At 55.8% G+C, this 19200-nt stretch overlaps 1 protein-coding gene across 4 annotated transcripts in view; it reads right to left on the bottom strand.

The window, feature by feature from the left end:
- Nucleotides 1-4368: 4368 nt before the first annotated feature.
- ZNF274 (zinc finger protein 274) overlaps nt 4369-19200 on the bottom strand; it is a 21242-nt gene continuing 6410 nt past the window's right edge. For 3 of the 4 annotated variants that reach the window (XM_045577382.1, XM_036426025.2, XM_045577381.1), the window contains 4 exons: nt 9416-9916; nt 6792-6889; nt 6139-6265; nt 4369-5578 (listed from right to left, as the gene is read on the bottom strand). In XM_045577382.1, coding sequence (XP_045433338.1) covers nt 4704-5578; nt 6139-6265; nt 6792-6889; nt 9416-9916 — 1601 coding nt within the window. In that variant the 3' untranslated portion in view covers nt 4369-4703. Of the gene's footprint in view, nt 5579-6138; nt 6266-6791; nt 6890-9415; nt 9917-10598; nt 10679-19200 lie in introns of those variants that run through there. The other variant, XM_045577383.1, reaches the window with a different exon arrangement.

Below are 19200 nucleotides of genomic sequence, written 5' to 3'. Positions count from 1 at the left end.
ATGTGTCTGACCTGGGGGTTGAACCCGCCACCTGGATACGTGCCTGAGGGGAATGGAACCGAAAAGCTTGGGTGCAGGGGAAGGACGCCCCAAGCAATGCGGACACCCCACCCCACCCCTTCCGGGGCTCGGCCTCCGCTCCTCGGGGACCTGGAGAACGGCCTGAGGACCCGCCAGGGAAGAAAAAGAGGAAGAGGACCCTGATGGGGGAGCCCCAGTTCCCGCAGCCCCTGCGTCTGGCCGAGGCCGAAAGGCAGGGCACCGGGACAGTGACCCTCGTGACCTTCCGGAAGGAGCTGGTGGCGCCTCGCTGAGGATGGAGGCAGGTGACCGGAAGCGGGTCGTTATCTGTGGCTCCCTCCCCATTGCCCCTGAGGAGGACAGGGGCGAAGACTAGGGATCCTGGCAGTGACTGAGCCAAGTCTTTTTTTTTTTTTTTCTCTCTTTACATTCTCACCCCTTTTACTAGAGGCCCTTTTGCACAATATTCGTGCAAGAATAGGTCCTCGCTTCTGTTGGAGCACCAGTCCAGTGGCTCTCTCCCCTGCCCGCCTTCCCCCCCGCCCCACCCCCTCATAGCAGGCTTCATGCTGCTCCTCGCCTGCAATGCAAATTAACCTCCACCTTTGTTGGGTCGACTTGCATACTCACTCTGATTGGCTGTGGGTGTGGTGGAGTGATGGTTAATTTGCATGTTTCTCTTTTATTAGGTGGGGTTGTTTATAAGGAGCTGGGAGTGGGGAGGAGGAGAGAGCAACATCGATGTGAGAAGCACCCATCTGTTGCCTCCTTGTAGGCACCCCGACCAGGGATGGAACCCTGCCACCTTGTTGGTTTACTGGATGACACTCCAACCCACGGAGCCACCACACCTGGGCCGAGACCAAGTCCTGGCTGATGGGAGCCTGTTGCTTCAGAGGTGGTCGGTATGGCCGTCGCTGACCTATATTCCGTCGCTGCACTGTGTGTAGGACACAGACCCACCGCCCGCCCTGGCTCTACAAGGACATCTTCCCAGGCAGCCGATTGGTGGAAACCACTCCGGACCTCCTTCATCGCTAAGTCTTCCTGAGCTCCTGGATTGTCCTGTGTCTGGGACTTACCTGGAACTCACTTGTGACTTGCTACCATGACCCTGCAACTTGTTTACTTCAGAAAGTCTTTTTAAAAAAAAAAATTTTTTTTCTATCGATTCAGAGAGGGAAAGGGGTGATACCACACCCCTCACCGAGCCTGCCAGAAGGTCAGTGGAACAGTGGTGCCGAAGGGCCTGGGCATGGGGGCTCCTGGCCTGGTGTGGTGGGACAGTGCCCCCTTCCTGTAGAGGGTGGAAGGTTGGCTGGGAGCAGGGAGATGGGGTCTCCAGGCGCCTGGGCTGAGAAGGTGGTCTTGGCCAGGCTAAGTGTGCCTCTAGCCAGGGGAGGCCCCAGGGTGAACTGGGAGTGGGTGGTTCTCTGGGTGCTAAGGAGGTCGGTGGCAAGCTTGCCGAGGGCTGAGCTAAAGTAAATGGTCCTTGGGCTGGTCTGAGGGCCCTTGGGAGGGGGTGGTGCTGAACTGGAGGGCCGGGGCACATTGTGAATTTGGGACCCCGTTCCCACCGAAACAGCCCGGAATGCAGGTCTATCTGATCGTCCAGCCATAGTTGAGAGAAGAACCTGGGGAATCACCTTGTGCTTTGAGCCCTGGGTGGTCACTGCCCGTCCCTCCCAGCTTCCCTTGCCCAGCATGCTGGCCTCACACAGGCTGTGGTGTTTGCACAAGAATGTGGTTTCGTTCAGCCATGGAAGGGGGAGAATGAGAAGAGGGGCTGGAGTTGGTGCCCCGAGCACAAACTTAGTGGAAGGAACTGTGAGAAACTCTTGAGGGACCACACACCCAAGGGCATACCTGACTGCAGGGGAACAGCAAAGGTGCCCTAGGAGAGGCCTCTCACACTGGGCATCCACTCCCATCCTTGGGTTTTGCCATGTCTCATACTCTCCATTTTATTTGCTTAATAATCTAAATCCACTCGTTAAAACTCAAAACTCCATTTGACCTAGGAACCCCACTTCTAGCACTATATTCTATGGGCGTAAGTGTTATTTGCAATAGCCAAGCTCTGGAAATAGCGCAGTGCCCATCAGTAGACGAGTGGATAAAAAAAAAAAAATTGGCATATTTACACAATGGAATACTACATGGCTGTTAAAACAAAAAACTCGTCCCTTGGCAATAGCAGGGATTGATCTGGAGATGATTATGCTAATAATTTTTCAGTCAGAGAAAGAACTTATATGTGGAACTTAAACAAAATAGGTCCAGAGACATGGATGCAAGGAACGGATCTGAAAGAAGGGGTCTTGGAGGGGCTTGGAAGAGACTAGCTAAAGAACTTATATACATACATACATTTAGCCCATGGACACAGGCTGCAGTGTGGCAAAGGGTGGGGCTGGGTGGCATGGGAAAATGGGGACATCTGTAATAGTGTCAATAATAAAAACCTTCAAAATGACTTTTAAAGGTGTCTTTCAGTTATTCACTTGTCAAAATGAGTTAAATTCAGTTGAAACAAAGTTTTAGCCAGATTATGTTGCCTCTGAAAACCTGTTCTTTTTTCAGAGTGGGAGGGAATAGGAGAGAGAGAGAAACATGGATCTGAGAGAGACAAATCAATTGGTTGCCTCCTGCACGTGCTCTGAGCAGGGCCAGGGATGGAGCCTGCAACCTAGGTGTGTGCGCTTGACCAGAATCAAACCCGGGACCCTTCTGCAGGCTGACGCTCTAGCCACTGAGCCATACAGGCTAGGGCACGAAAACTTTTTTTCTTCAAAAAGTTTATTTGCCAAGTATGAGAGGCTTAAAAAACAGCACCAAACCAAGACCTTGATATTGGAAATCTGCTGGAAAACTATGAAGGAAGCATTTCTTGCCTGGAGGGCAGGGGGTGTTAACGGCAGATGACTTAGTTGCTCATCTAGACTGTTCCCGGGTGATTGTAGAGTTAAACCAGGGGGTGATCTTTCTGTGGACCCTGAGAGGAGGTGCTGTCATGGGATTCCAGGTCTGGCCATCCTGGGATGGCCATCCTGGGAGGGGACATGCTTGTGGTTGATGGATCCGGCTGTTGATCGAGAGGCAGATGAGAGACAAGCCTGTTTGTTGTTCCACTGATTGATGCCGGGAATGGCTCCCTCCCCCCAGGACGTCTCCGACTCACATCGTGGGAGGGCGGCAGCACCCGTGTCAATGTCACTTCAACCGGGGAGTTCCCGTGGCTCCGAGCCGACACGCCAGGCCCTTCGCCTGAAGAGGCTGTGCAGGCAGCCTCAACCACCATCTGCTGAACATTCATCACTTTTTTAAAAATATATATATATTTTTATAGATTTTTTACAGAGAGGGAGAGAGAGAGAGAGCTAGAGACGTCAATGACAGAGAAACACCGACCAGCTGCCTCCTGCACACCTCCCACCGGGGATGTGCCAGCAACCAACGTACACGCCCTTGACCGGAATCGAACCTGGGTCCTTTCAGTCCGCAGGCCGACGCTCTGTCCACTGAGCCACACTGGTTTTGGCTGAACGTTCATTACCTCTGACCCGGAGGTTCAGAAAATGTTTGTGCAGAACCGAGGTGGAAGTCATGGAGGAGGAGATGGAATGGGCTGCAGGTCACAGGCTGTGACCTGGAGAAGTTCTTAAATACATTTTGTATTGATTTTAGAGAGGGAGAGGAGATAGAAGCATCCATGATGAGAATCACTGATTGGCTGCTTCCCGCACACCCCCTACTGGGGATCAAATCTGCAACCCAGGCAGGTGCCCTCACCTGGAATCAAACCGTGACCTCCTGGTTCATAGGCTCATGCTCAGCCACTGACCCACCCCGGCTGGACCTGGAGAATTTTAATGTCACCTCACGGGAAACAAGGGCATCAGACACATCCCCCTCCTCCCGGAGTCCCCAGGAAAAGGGGAACGCGAAGTGCACATGCCCAGGAGGCGTCCACGCTGGCCTGGCGTCCAGCTCTCGCGGCCCCTCTGACTCTCTGTCCCCACGCCCTGCCCCTCGCTCTATCTTGATGGGACAAGGGACGCAATGACATTCCTCCAGACTGACTCGGAATCCTGGATGCAGGGACTGCAGCCTTGTTCAGAAGCTGCTGGAATTGGTCTGACAACCTCCATCCTTTTTTTTTTAACACACAATTTTGTTAACCCATCCCACCCATAGGCGTCCTGACTGGGAATCAACCCCCAACCTTTTGAACAGGACAGTGCTCCGCCCAGCGGATCCGCGGCCAGGGCCCCCTTCTTCTGTTAACGTTCCTTATCATCACAACAGCAACGAGGCGTTTAAATAGGCACACACACACACAGGTTCTACCAAGAAATACTTTACTCATCCACCTTCTCTTAGTCCTGAGCCACACATACTTCACTACAAACGCCAGTGCACCCGCTCCATTGCAGGCACTCCTCAGCTTTCACTGACGTCCCCTGTTGTGACCAGATCGAACTGCAGTCCACTGAGTAAAACGCCAGGTGTTTTCCAGCCGTCAGGTTCACCATCGAGGCCGCCCACGCGCCTGCGGGTGTGGGACGGGCCCTGGCGGCCTCTGGTCTGGAGAACGTCCGTTGTCCAGAGCTCTGGGGTCGGGCCGAGTCCCACCACACACTCAGGTTCTGGGGAAGGACGGGCGGAGAGGCAGCGCCTCGTCAGCTGGCTTTAGCACCAGGCTGGGGGTTCCTCTTGCGTTTGTCCCCACTGTGCGTCTTCTGGTGCCCGATGAGGTGGGAGCTCTGGGTGAAGGCCTTCCCGCACCTGTCGCAGGCATAGGGGCGCTCCCCGGTGTGGATCCTCAGGTGCCGGATGAGGTGGGAGCTCTGGCGGAAGGACTTGTTGCAGAACTTGCACAGGTAGGGCCTGGCTCCAGTGTGAGTCCTCAAGTGCTGGGCGATGGCGGAGCGGTCGTTGAAGGTCCGCCCGCACTCGGGACACGTGAAGGGCCTCTCGCCGGTGTGGACCCGCTGGTGCTGCGTGAGGGAGGAGCTCTGGATGAAGGCCTTGCCGCAGTCCTGGCACACGTAGGGCTTCTCCCCCGTGTGGATCTTCCTGTGCACGGAGAAGTAGCGGGGGTTCCGGAACAGTTTGCCGCAGGCGCTGCAGCTGAACAGCTGGCTCCCCTTCTGGACCCGCGTGAAGGTGACCTGCGGGCCGCTCCTGGTGTCCCGGGCTCGGTCCCGGCGCCGGCTCTGCTGCAGCCGCACCTGGACAGTCCGCGCCGCCTTCCTGATCCGCAAGCTGTGCCTGCGCGGGCTGTGCCGGGGCAGCGTTTTCTGGTGGGAGACGTGGCTGGTGGCGAGGCCCCCGTCCGCTGGGGGCTCGGGGCTTTCCTGGGGCTGCTTCTCAGGGAGGGCTTCCTCCTGAGCCGGCCCCGCGAGCGGCAATGCCGAGGCCTCAGCCTCCAGGGCCCCTGCTTGCGGGGCCTCCCCTGAGGCCGAGGGCTCTTCCGCTTTCAGGGTGGGCGGCTCGGCCTCAGCAGCCGCTGGCTGTGGGAGCAGCCGCTCCCCCTCCGCAGTGCTCTCCCAGCCTGGAAGACAGGGGAAATGCCGACGCGGCTGAGAGCAGGACCACTGAGTGTAAAAGCTGGGGGTGTCGTGTTTTTTAATCCTCGCCCGAGGGAGGGGGAACAGAAAGAGGAACAGCTGCCTCCTGTACACATCTGGACCCGGGAGCGAACCCACAACCCAGGTATGTTCCCTGACGGGGAACTGAACCCGGAACCTCCCCCGAGACACCGGCAGGGACAGCGGGATGGTCTCCCCCAGTGCAGACCCGCAAGCTGGGAGGGCCGAGACGAACAGTGAGGCAGCCTAGCGGGCGCCGCCTGGGATGGGGCTGGGAGCCTGCCAGCTCTGCCTCCCCTGCAGCCCGCGGACACTGCAGCGAGGTCCTCGGTGAACCCAGGCTGTCTCGTGCGCACCACACACAGCCACCCTCAGGGCCTCGGGCCAAACATCCGTGTGAGAGAGAAACATGCACTGGCTGCCTCTTGTATGCGCCCTGACCCTGGACTGAACCTGCACCCTCTCGGGGTAACGGACGGTGAGGGCACAGCCGCGCGGGCCGAGCGGGCGGGGCGAGCCTCACCCACACAGACCAGGTGCCGGAACGTCTCCAGCATCACGTCGTGGTACTCGGTCCTCTGCGAGGCGTCCAGCAGCTCCCACTCCTCCCTGTTCAAGTCCAAGGACACGTCCAGGAAGGTCACTGGCTCCTGCGAAGCCACAGGTGTGCTCAGCGGGAGGTTCGGGGGCCTCGGGGGACAGCCTGCTCTGCAGGGCGGGGGCTTACTTCCTCCTCTTCCCCCCCCACCCCCCCCCCCCACCCCCCCCCCCCCCCCCGCTCCGGGGCAGCCTGCTGCCTGGGGGCGTCTCCCTCTCCCTTTGGGATCAATCCTGTCTGAGGGGCCTACGAGGACTCCAGGGGGAGAGGCCTCCCACAGCCCTCTGCCTGGGCCTGGGAGGCAGCACGCCCACAAGAGGCAGAGCCACAGAGTGGGCTGGAGGGTCCCCATCCCCAGGGAGCCCCCAGACACAGCCTTGCCTGAAGCACCCCCAGATCACGCCACAAGAGGGCCAGCACGCTCAGGCAGAGGCAGCTTCCACCAGGAGCAGCCGTGGCCAGGGACACAGACACAGGCTGGGCCCACTCTGAGCCTCAACAACCCGGGTCACCGGAAGCAGTCTTAGCGTCTCAGCGCGCTCTCCGCCCGGCCCACAGCTCCGCAAGGCGGCCCTCACCTCCGGCTGCACCTCCGCGGGGCAGCTCTCCTCCTCCGTCTTCCCCTCCTGCGGGGCCGGGGGCTCCAGGGCGCAGGTGGGGCCCGAGGCGGGCAGAGCTGGGAGAGAGCAGCAGGGGGCCGGGGGTCAGGGCGTCAGCACAGGGCAGCGTGTCTCTGGCTCACCTTCTCAGAGGCCCCGAGTCCTCCGCTCGCCAGTCTCCTCTGAGACCGCCTGGAGGGTGGGTGCCCGGCCCAGGACAGACCGGCTCTCCTGACACCGGTCCTGAGGTGAGCTCGGAGCCTCCTCCAGCTCCGGAAACAGCCTGCTCAGCTTCATAGCCCCGTTCAACCGCACTTTCCCCCCCGAACCCCATCAACGTTCCTCTCTCTAAAGTAAAAATATCCTCAGTGAGGATCAAAAAAACGAAAGAAAAAAAAAGAATTATCTTCCGGGCAACCATCAGGTGCTGCATGGGGCAGGGAGGTGAGCAACGTGTCTGCGCTCCATGGAACTCGGCCCCCAAATGCTGCCACCCCTCCTGGCTGGGCGGCTCAGTGGTTAAAGCGTTTCCCCGATATGCCAAGGTTGTGGGTTCCCTCCCTGGTCAGGGCATGTGTGGTAAGCAGCTAGTTGATGTCTTTCAAAAAGTCAGTGGTGCCGAAACCGGTTTGGCTCAGTGATAGAGCATCGGTCTGCGGACTGAAAGGTCCCGGGTTCGATTCCGGTCAGGGGCATGTACGTTGGTTGCGGGCACATCTCCGGTGGGGGGTGTGCAGGAGGCAACTGGTCGGTGTTTCTCTCTCCCTTCCTCTCTGTAAAAAAATCATTAAAAAAAAAAAGTCAGTGGGAATACGACTTCATGTGAGAATTATAAAGAAATAAATAAGTAAATAAATAAGACCCCAGTGGGTGTGGTTCAGTGGTTAGCATCAACCTATGAACCACAGGGCACATGCTCGGTCGGGCTGTGGGCTCGATCCCCAATGTGGGGCGCACAGGAGGCAGCTGTTAATGATTCTCTCTCATCACTGAGTTTCTCTCTTTCCCTCTCCCTTGTTCTCTGAAATCAATAAAAATATTTTTTTAAAAAGAACCAAAAAATATAAAAATAAATGGGACAACAAACCAATGTTTTTCTTTCTCTAAAAAAGAAAAATCAATAAATTTAAGAAAAGAAAGCAACCGTTAGCCCAAAGCCACACTTGCTGCCAAGGAGGAGTCTGGGAAGTTCTGCTGGTAGACCCGCCCACCTCTGATGTCAGAACATCCTGTGAGGGTGCCCTCTGTGGGCCACTGTCCCACTGCCTTTAAGCTCTGCTCAGCACCAGCTGTCGCCTCAACAGGCCCCACTACCAGCCCCTTTAGTTCCTCTCACTCCACTGTCTCACACACATTCATTCACCACATCCGTCTCACAGGCAATTCATTCATTCACATCCGTCTCACAGGCAATTCATTCACACATCCATCTCACAGTCTCACAGGCAATTCATTCACATCAGTCTCAGAGGCAATTTATTCATTCATCACATCCATCTCAACCATTCATTCACCACAACCGTCTCACACACATTCATTCACCACAACCGTCTCACACACATTCATTCATTCACCACACCCGTCTCACACACATTCATTCATTCACCACATCCATCTCACACACATTCATTCACCACATCTGTCTCACACATTCATTCATTCACCACATCCGTCTCACACACACATTCATTCTTCACCACACCCGTCTCACACACACATTCATTCACCACACCCGTCTCACACACATTCATTCATTCACCACATCCGTCTCACACACACATTCATTCACCACATCCGTCTCACACACATTCATTCACCACATCCGTCTCACACACACATTCATTCACCACATCCATCTCACACACACATTCATTCATTCACCACACCCGTCTCACACACATTCATTCACCACAACCGTCTCACACACATTCATTCACCACACCTGTCTCACACACATTCATTCATTCACCACACCCATCTCATACACATTCATTCACCACACCCGTCTCACACATTCCTTCACATCCGTCTCACACACACACATTCATTCACCACATCCGTCTCACACACATTCATTCACCACATCCATCTCACACATTCATTCATTCACCACATCCATCTCACACACACATTCATTCATTCACCACACCCGTCTCACACACATTCGTTCACCACATCCGTCTCACACGCATTCATGAGCCACGTTCCCATCTTTGCTGCGAGGCTGACGGCCAGCTGAGCTCTGGAGTCTGCCTGTCCGGTCACCACCGTGGGCACAGCCACCCAGGAACAGGCCTGGGGCTGACGCCAGGTCCCCGGGCTCCGGGCAGAGCTGAGGAAGGACACTGAAGGGTTCCCCAGAGAGCCCCCCGCGCCCCAGAAGCCTGTGGTGGGGTCCTGGCACCCCGCAGGGCCAGCCCCCGCCCGGGGTTCCATGGTTGGGGTGGGGCCTGACCTGCCATTCCCACAGCTGGTCCAGGACTCACAAAGCCCTTGGTTTGGAGGCCAGGGCGGGGCCGCCCGCAGCTCGAACTCCGGAGCACGAGGGGTTCCCAACCTGCCCCTCCTCCAGACGCCCACAGGAGCGCCCCCTCCGCACCCACCTTTCTCCTCGGGCCCCCAGGTCGCGTCCTCCACCAGGGCCGCCGCCTCCTGGCAGTCGCCCGGGCGCTGAGACTCCACCCAGGCCCGCAGCTGCGGGGGCAGCGCGCCCAGGAACTGCTCCAGCACCAGCGCCTCCAGCATCTGCTCCTTGGAGCGCGCCTCGGGCCGCAGCCACCGGCGGCACAGCTCGCGGAGCTGGGCCTGGGCCTCGCGGGGCCCCGCCGCCTCCTCAAAGCGGAAGCCCCGGAAGCGCTGTCGAGCGGCCTCGGGGTCGGGGTCGGTCTCGGGGTCAGCGGGACGGCCGCCCGGCGCTGGGGCGGGCTCCTCCGGGACCCTGGGGCTGGGGCCGTCGCCTCCGGCGTAGAGGGCCCAGATCCGGGCGTTGCGGGACCGCGCCGCCTCCTCGTTCAGCGAAAGCACCTCCACCACCTCGATCTCCGTCAGGGGCGCCCCGGCAGGGAGAGGGTCCGAGGGCGGGTCCGGTGGGCTCTCAGGCCTCCCTGCAGCGAGAAGCGGAGGGAGACGTGACCGAGACGCAGAGGAGCCCTCGGCGGGGCCCACGGGAGGCAGCCTTTCTCATCACCGACGTTTCTCTCTCCCCGTCTCTCTCCCTTCCTCTCTGAAACCCGTAACAAAGCACATGGAGATGTTCAACATCGCCCGGAGTCACTAAGACCGTGAACAGCGGGCACTGGGCCCGGCCACCGGGAGGAGGAAGCCCCCGCGGCGGCTGGTGGGCGCCCCCGGCCCTGCTGACGGAGCACCAGGCTTAGACCCGCACACCAATGCGCTAAAGACGTTATTCTAGAATCTAGAACGAACCACCCAGGACCCTGCGCCCACCCGGGGGACAGGGACCGCGGAGAGCCAGCAGCCGGAGGCCGAGGCCCTGCCGGCGACTCCTCGCCCGGAGCTGAGCACAGGCCCGGGCAGACCAGGGGCTGCCGGGGGCGGGTCTGGCGGGGGGGGGGGGGGTCATGGCTAACGGACACGGGGACTAACGGACACGGGGACTAACGGACATAACGGACACGGGGCTGAGCGGCTGCAGCGTTCGGACAGGTTAGGTTCCGGCTGGGACGGAGGCGGCCTCGGGCCTCCGGAGAGCCCCGTGCAGGCCGGGCTCGGGCGGCGCTCCGGGCTCGGGGCGGCAGAGGCGGCCGGAGCCCGGCGGAGCGGTACCTGCGGAGCCGGGGAGGTGAGCGCGGGGCCCGCCCTTCCTCCGCCCGCGGAGCCGTCCCTCCATCGGGAAGCAGCGTCCGGCCCCGCGGCGGCGGCGGCGGCACAGCGTTTCTTAAACTTTAAAACGGTTTGAGAGAGAAAGCGCAGCAGCTCGAGGCCCCGGGAGGCCTGGCTCCAGGTCCGACACCACGAAGACAGCCCGGAAAGAACCCGGGGGAGCCGCGGAGGGCAGGGGCACAGGAGCACCGGTCTGAGAAAGGGAGGCCGGACAGACAGGAGTGAGCCCGCCTGGGGGGGGGGAGGAGGCACTAGGAGCGGCTGCGGGTGGAGAGAAAAAGGGAAAAAGGAAACCGACGCGACATTCAGAGCGACGGCGCCACCGCAGCCGCCTTCAGCCCCCGTAGCGCTCAACCCAGCGGCGGCGGCTCGTCCCGCGGCCGGCGCCGGAGGAGGGAAAGGGGGGCGGGGACGCCGCACTTCCGGCCGACCCAGAGCGCGGCCACGCGCACTACAACTCCCAGGAGCCTCCGCGGCGCGGACTTCCGGCGCCGCCCTGTTGACTTGGCGCGGCCACGCCCCCGGACGGCGGTTCCGCCGCAGCCTGGCCGGTCTGGGGTCCCCCGACGCCGATGAGCCGTCGCCTTGTCGTCCGCGAGTCCGTCCCCCGCTCCCGCACCGCAGCCGGCCCTCCGGTTCCCACAGGCGTCACCCCGCCCCCCAGTCCCTGGAACCGGCTCCGCCGCGGTGCCCGGGCTCCCGGACCGCAGGGACCGCAGGCGCCGGCAGCCCTGAGCGGCCGCCCGGCCTGGGTTCAGGGGCACCCCCCACCCCCCTCTGGGAGGACAGGCGTCTGGCGGGTCCCACGGGCCCGCCTCTAACGCACCCCCGCAGATCCACCACCGGGCTCCCCACCAGGGCTTCAGGGTGCACCCCGCCCCACCCATACCCCCGGATTGGAAAGCGCAGTTTTTATTCTTTTTATTTATTAACGTTTCCCTCTGAGGGGACCGCGAGAAGCAGGGTGGCACCCTGATCTGGGCCCCAAGCGGACGTGGGCCGGCGCCTCCCTGGAGGCTGCAGGGCCAGACCCCGGAGCCCGGAAACAGCCCCCTCCCTCCCCTGCCCCCTCCCTCCTCCGTGCAGCCGCAGAGCTTTTAGCTTGTCTACGGACTGGGGTTGTGGCTGGGTGGTCCAGGGTTTTACTCGGCGCCTCTCTCTTCCTTAAAGACCTGCTGGTTCTTATCCTTTCCCCTCCCCCGGGTTCTGAGGGACTGGTTTCCCCTTATTGTTGGTCATGAATTTAGTTTCTGCTCTGATCCTTGGGGGCACCAGGGTGCTTTTCAAAATTGAGGGCTGGCTCAGAAATGAAAGCTCAGAACCTGAGTCCTGGGTCTGGGTGTCAGGACCTCAGCTGGTCCGTACGGTGCCAGCGCCCGGGGATCCGCAGGCCGCAGGGTTCTGCATGGTCGCCATCAAAATACCCCCCAGCAGTGAGCTCCAGCCTCACACCTCAAAATACCCCCAGCTGAACTGAACGTGACCCTAACCCAGGGACTCTCCCGCCAGCTGGCCTCCCACCGGGAACGGGAGAGCAGGCGGGAAGGGAAGCACACTGGTCCACAGATGCTGGCAGCACGGCATGTTATTCCCGTGGTCACTGCCGTGGCCAGCATTGAGTGTTGTGACACCCACCATCACTAGCCCAGGACAGAGGAAAAACTCTGGGTATGGTTTCTACTGCAAGCACACTGCCTTTCAATCTCCATAAAATTAAACACACACACACCAGGTCGCAGCGTGAACCACCTGTGCGGGAGTCCGGGCCATCAGGACAGGCCAAAGCAGCTGCCGCTTCCTCTCCCACCTCTGTCCTGGCCTCTCCCCCAGCGAAGCGGCTCCCTCACCACAGCTCCCTAGGACGCTGACAGCGAAACAGGTGCATCCCAACGGCACACAACCTGCTACCTAATCTGTGACAGCTGAGGCTGCCAACCGAGTTAGAGACCGGAAACCCTAAACCAGGCCCAGAGGAGGAGGGTCACCTTTCCATCAGCCAAAGTCCTGGAACCCACAACAGTGTGTCCAACCTTTACACAAAGGTCACGGGAGAGGCTGGGCCCCCGCCCAGGGCGACGCAGCAGGGGCACAAACTGCTCTTTCATGCCCTTTACACCAACGGGACTGACTCCTCACAGCCACCGCCTTTCCTCAGGTGTGCCCGTGTGACTCGTCCACGTCTTCACACCGCCACATCCCACCAGCTCAGCTTTCCAGAGCTCTCGTTCCAGCTCTCGTTCCAAACCACGCCCTCTACGCACCCTCCCCAGCAGGCCCCACTGCATCCTCTCAGAGCACAACTCGTCTCCAATCTCTGGTCCAGTGATCACGGTCACCTCTCCCCCTCTGGAGCAGCCTGCCCGGGACACTTGGCCGAAGGACAGGTCCTAGGTCTGCAGGGTCCCACCTCGCAGCACCAGCTGCACGGGACCGGGAACGTCTGAGGAAGCCAGTCCGCTAGCTCAGTCAGCTGCACGTGCTCCGGACTGAAAGGCCAATGAGCAGCGCCTCCCACCTGGTTCCTCGCTGTGCTCACACCTGCACAGCGGGAGGCACGCGGGCAGGTGCTCCAGCAGGATCTGCTGACTCCACAGGCGTCTGAGGGCTGTTAGCCTTCTGCCTGGATTTCCCGTTTCTGCCAATTCCAGAGGATCTCACTGGCACTGAAGTTGTGTCCTATGTAGAGATTATCCCGGGAGGACTGCTGTGGGGCCTGAGCCGGGGCTTGAAGCACAGCCTCAGAGTAAGAGGACACCTGGCTCGCACCCCCACCTGCTGCTTCCCGGACCAGCCAGGCCAGCAGCTGCCACTCCTGCTCCCACAGGTCAAGCGGCTGCAGCGGCATTTCCCTGGAGGCTGCAGGGCTTAAGTCCGAACTGTATACACTTCTAGCCTTTGTAGCCCTCAGAGGTTAATCCTTACACACAGTCAATTCTTCCACGTCCCTTTATTCAAATAAAGCCTGTCCATTCCTTAATTTATTTTTAGGTACAATTTCAAAAAAGTATTAACAAAACCTTTCTTCCATTTGTATTCAATTGGTTATTTCTGGTATAGGGCAAACTATTAATTTCTGTATTATTTTATAATTTGCTGTGTGTGTGAGAGTGTGTATAAATTGATTCCACAGAGGGATAGAAACATCAATGAGAATCGCTGATTAGCTGCCTTCTGCACGCCCCCCACTTCGGATTGAGCCTGCAACCTGGGCATGTGCCCTTGACCTGAATCCAACCAGGGATCTTTCAGTCAGCAGGATGCTCTACGCCTGAGCCACACCAGCAAGGGCATGGACGCCATCGTTTAACAGAAGCTGAGGGCAGTCTCTGCCCAGATCAGGTCTGAGATGGAAGGTCACCCCCATGCAGTTTCCTTCTTGAGCTGCGCTCACAACCTGTTTCCACATCCTGCCAGCCACAAGCAGCACACATCCATATTTGTTTTATGTGTACGTTTTTAAGGAAAAGGCATAGTGTGTGCATCCATGTATCTTTACATATGTAAGGTACATATGGTTAAAAGGTAATTTAAGAAACCACATGTATCTTGGAGATTTTTTCATCCAGTGCACAGAGCTGGCTCATCCTTTGTGACAGTTGTGCAAAGCAGTACGTGTGGTGCTGAGGGTATAGTCTTTCCCAGTATGGCCTCCCCCCCATGTAGCTTTTACCTTGACTCTGTTTGCTTAATCAAAGTTACCCCCAAAATGGGCTCTTGGATCATTTTTTCCTCTCCTCCATTTTGATTCATTTATTCCTGCTTCAATCTGATCATTTATCCTCTTTCCTTAGATCTTTTGGAGGTTACCCCCAAATGTTTGCTATGCTTAGTTCTTTGTTTCTCTTCATATCCAATTAACAGCTAAAGAATTACCCTGGGATTACATCTGGACATCCAGGAGAGCGGTCCCCAGGTAAAAGGATCAAGATTTCATGGATCTTAGAGGACACAGTGTCTTCAAATGGACTGCACGGTATGTGACCACACTCTTCCAGGCTGGGTTTCTATCTCCACGGGTGTGAGCGCTCAGAGTTCTTCACAGCATCATTTCATCTCAAGATTTCCTGTGTCACCCCTTTACCCACGCTCATCTCAAAGCCTGGCCTTGTCTTCCAAGTCTCCTCTCTCTAAGATGCCCTCTTGCAGCACTTATTCATCAAGTTTCCTGAGTCAGAGATTCAGTGACTGTCTTAGCAACTGGGGACACATCACAGATTGAAATAAAGATGCCTGTCCTCGCCCATGTCAGTTAATATTTGTCCCAGGTGTTGAGGTCAATTAAGAACAAGCTGGCAAAGCAAGACCTGCTTTATCTGTATACTTTCATCATCCGTTTTATGCAGTCTGCCTCTTGTATGACTTATCTGGTGTAAAAATGGTGAGATATCTCATTCTTCTTCACCGTGGTTGGTTCAGTCCCGTGTAAGGCTTTTTGTTTGCTTGTTGTCAGGTAAGGTGAGGCCAAGGCTGTGGCTTTCACCTGCACAGGCTGCACTGAGTGCGAGCACTCACGTGAGTCCTCTGTTGCAGGACACAACGAGGACTCCTACTGAAGGGCTTGCCGTGGATTCTGTGACTCCTGAGGCCTTCCTAACACTGACCACATCCTCAGGCACATTCTGGTATGACTCGTGAGGCTGAATGCGAGAGCTACTCCTCGGACTTTTCCACAGCAATCACATCCCCGTGGTTTCAGAGTTCTCAGATGTAACTATTTGATCTTAGAACTTTTTCCATATGATTAGATTTTTTTTTTTTTTTTTTTGGGGTGGGGGGGTGGTCCAGTATGAATTCTCTCACAACTGACTGAATCAGACCAGAAGCCTTTCCTGCTATGGTCACGTTCCTCAGATTGCATCTGTTTGAGTCATCATGTTGAAAAGTCATGAAGAGGATTAACTCCATTTCGTCTCTGAATGGTTGTCTCCCATGTGTAGAGAAGGATTTCCTTCTCTTCCAACAAAATTCTAATTTTTTTTTCTACTAATGCTAGTACTCCTTTGAGAGTTGCCACATTCATATGTGTAGGGCTCATTTCCTGCTTAATTTCTTGACGAACCAAAGAAGTTAAATGCCCTGCAAGCTTTCCTACAATCATGACCTTCAAAAAAGTGTCTTCACTCCATTGCTTTCCTAAAGGTTAAATCTAGATTATGTGTCAAATTTTCTACACGAACCACACGTATGGCAAAACCTTCTGTAAAGAACACTGTTCGATGGCTGAAGATCTGAGTGCCGTCAAATATTTCTCCACATACACCCTAGCCAGTTTTGATCAGTGGATAAGAGCGTCAGCCTGCAGACCAAAGGGTCCCGGGTTAGATTCCGGTCAAGGGCATGTACCTTGGTTGCGGGCTCCTCCCTGACGAGGGCCCTGGTCAGGGCTCATTCAGGAGGCAACCAATAGATGTGTTTCTCACACACCAATGTTTCTCTCTGTTTTTCCCTCTCCCTAAAAACCAATGGAAACATATCTTTGGGTGAGGATTAACAACAACAAAACAACAACAAAATATTTCACCACATTCCTTATCTTCACAACATCTTTCCAAATTAGCATCTACGTGAAGATGGATGCCCTGTCTCAAGTGTTGACCATTTCCTTCTACTTCCACCAGTTCCGATGCTGTCATTGTTGCAATCATGGGGAGGCAGAGGGGCATGTGAGCTTAGCTGCGTCAGAAAGGCCTGGTTTCCACTCATTCCCTTATAGCTGTGCTACAGCAATGTTGGGAGAAAGTGACCACCACAAGAGATGGCTGTCTCCTCTAACAGGAAAGCAAGCCATTCTAAACACCTATGACTTCCATGTTTTAACACACTGCCCGGGCCTCCTGAGGGTCAGACAGGGGCACTCAACTCACAAACGTCTAAGTCCCCTCCCATTCACAACTCTTTAACAGAATGAGTCAAGACTCAGGACAATTCCAAACCCTCGTATCTAGGTGAAAGTTACTAGGGAGTTCTTTGAACTATTCATGTAACTCTTTCAGACTTCCCCGTGTCTCTGCATAATGCCAAAAGTTCTTCTTTATTGTACTTCAATAATGAGATACAAAAAGAACTTACGTGGTAAACACACACGTAACAAAGACTCGTCACAGGAGGTCCTGGATGCCTTTGCTTATGGGGAATTGCTGGCAGGCTCCTGCCTTGCCCCGTTAGTCAGTCCCTCACCCAGCCCACTGGGTTGGCCTCTGATGGGGAGAAGCACCACGCCAGCCCCATGACTGCTCTCTCAGGCCAAGTACCATCACCTCTGCCCCAGGTGCTACCTCAGCCAGGGCTTCCAGCTGCCTTCCGCCATTCTTTCTTCACAAGCCGCAGAGCGAGCTGTGGAAAGCCACTTACACTCACTGAAAACCAAACCACCTGCTCAGCGGGCCCTGTGCGCCTGCTGAACCTCAACGGCATGTCAATACGTGGCCGTTACCTGCCCCCGGCCCTCAGTTGGGTGACATTTTGTTCTCCAAATATGCCAAGCTCCAATCTCATGCCAGTCACCCCAAACTCTGTCTCCATGCCTGGAAGTGCTCTTCATTATCACTCTTAAAATTCTGCAGAATTCCCCTCCCTCCCTCAGGAATCGGCTTAAATCTCACCCCACAGTGTCCCCAACCACCTCCTGTGGATAGCCCCCACGCTCCCTTTACACCAGGCCTATCCCTCAGGGCGCACCACTTGGCTGAGAAGGCCGTAAACCCCAGACTGCAAAGTCCACCATGGCAGGAGCCAGTCAGGCCTGTGGTTCACCACCAGAGTGTTTAGTGCCCTGTGCAGGACACAGGAGGCTCCCCCGGGGCTGTGAGGTGAAGGGACTCTGGCGGCAGAAGAGCCAGGAACTGTCCCCTGAGGCCTGCGGAGCCTCCAGCACTCGGTCTCTGCGCTGGCACAAGCCCTGACCCTGAGCCCCGTGGCAGCCGGAGTCGGGAAACTGTTAGGTCAGGCTGAAGTGCACGTGAGGAAGGTCTGGACCCTCAGGATCAAATCAATGAGGGAAAATATCCTCAGGTGAGGACTGAGAACAAAAGACCTAGTTCATGATGATAAACACGGTGTTTCCAGGAAGTGGAAGAACCTGGACTGAAAATGGGCACTGAGAGAACACGTGCCCTATGCCATACACAGGAGGAAATGCCAGACAAGTACAACAGCTAAGAAAAAAACCACAGAAACGAGGAAACGAAAACGTACTTGTACAACCAGCCTGTGTATGATGCAGAGCCTAGAACAGGAATAAAAATAAACAACCCTAAAACTTTTTTTTTTTTTTTTAATCCTCACCAGACACTATTTTTTCCAATGATTCTTTAGAGTAGTGCTTCCCAAACTTCTCTCACGATGAGAATCACCTGGTGGAGTTGTTAAAATGCAGTTTCCTGAATCCCAACTAAGAAGTGCTAAACCAGAACTTTAAGACAGAACACTAGGTTAAGTATACAACTTTACCTATATGTTCCCAAAAATTCTAGTTTAGCACTTCTTAGTTGGGATTCAGGAATCTGTATTTTAACAACTCCACCAGGTGATTCTCATGACAGAAGTTCGGGAAACACTGCTTTAGAGAAAGTGTAAGGAAAGGGGAGAGATGGAGAAACATCATTGTAAGAGAGACACGTTGATTGCCTGCCTTGATTGGCTGCCTCTTAAGAAAAAAAATAAATATATATATATATATACACACACACACACACACACACACACACACACACACACACATATATATGTATATATATTATTGATATTTTTCAGAGAGGAAGAGGGATAGAGAGTTAGAAACATCGATGGGAGAGAAACATCGACCAGCTGCCTCCTGGACACCCCTTACTGGGGATATGCCCGCAACCAAGATACACGCCCTTGACCGGAATCGACCTTTCAGTCTGCAGGCCGGTGCTCTATCCACTGAGCCAAACCGGTTTCGGCTGATTGGCTGCCTCTTGTACGTGCCCCAACCCAGGAAGAGGATCAAACCTGTAGCCAGATAGGTGCCCTGGACCTGGAATCAAACCTGCAACCCTTTGGGGCATGGTCCGACACTCTAACCACCGAGCGCACCAGCCAGGGCTCAAAGGATTTCAGACGGCGATTGGCTGCTACCAGACTTTCCGCTTACATTGAGAAATAGATTCTCAAGTTCCATTTCTATAAATCCTGCTCACAAGAAAAACCAACTTGAATGTGCCAAAAAGTAAGATGTATACAAGAAAGTTTTTTTGCAACAACTTGAATGTCCATGAGAGATAAAATTAAATATGGACTATACTGCATCTTTTAAAATGAAGCAGCCCTGTATTAAGAACACCCCCAAAATATAAACATATACAGATGTCCCTCAACTTAGGGATGGGTTGTGTTCCGATAAACCCACCCTAAGTTGAAAATAGCTTAACTTGAAAACGCAGGTAACCCAGCATACCTTAAACATCCTCAGAACACTTACATTAGCACACGGCGGGGCAAAATTATCTCACACAGGGGTGGGGAATGTCTGGCCTATGGGCCTTATCCTTTGGCCTGGCCCTGCCAAGGCATTAGGGTTAAG

Source organism: Pipistrellus kuhlii, unplaced genomic scaffold, assembly GCF_014108245.1.
Source record: "Pipistrellus kuhlii isolate mPipKuh1 unplaced genomic scaffold, mPipKuh1.p scaffold_m20_p_89, whole genome shotgun sequence".
NCBI lineage: Eukaryota > Metazoa > Chordata > Mammalia > Chiroptera > Vespertilionidae > Pipistrellus > Pipistrellus kuhlii.
This window is presented reverse-complemented; position numbering and strand designations above follow the sequence as displayed.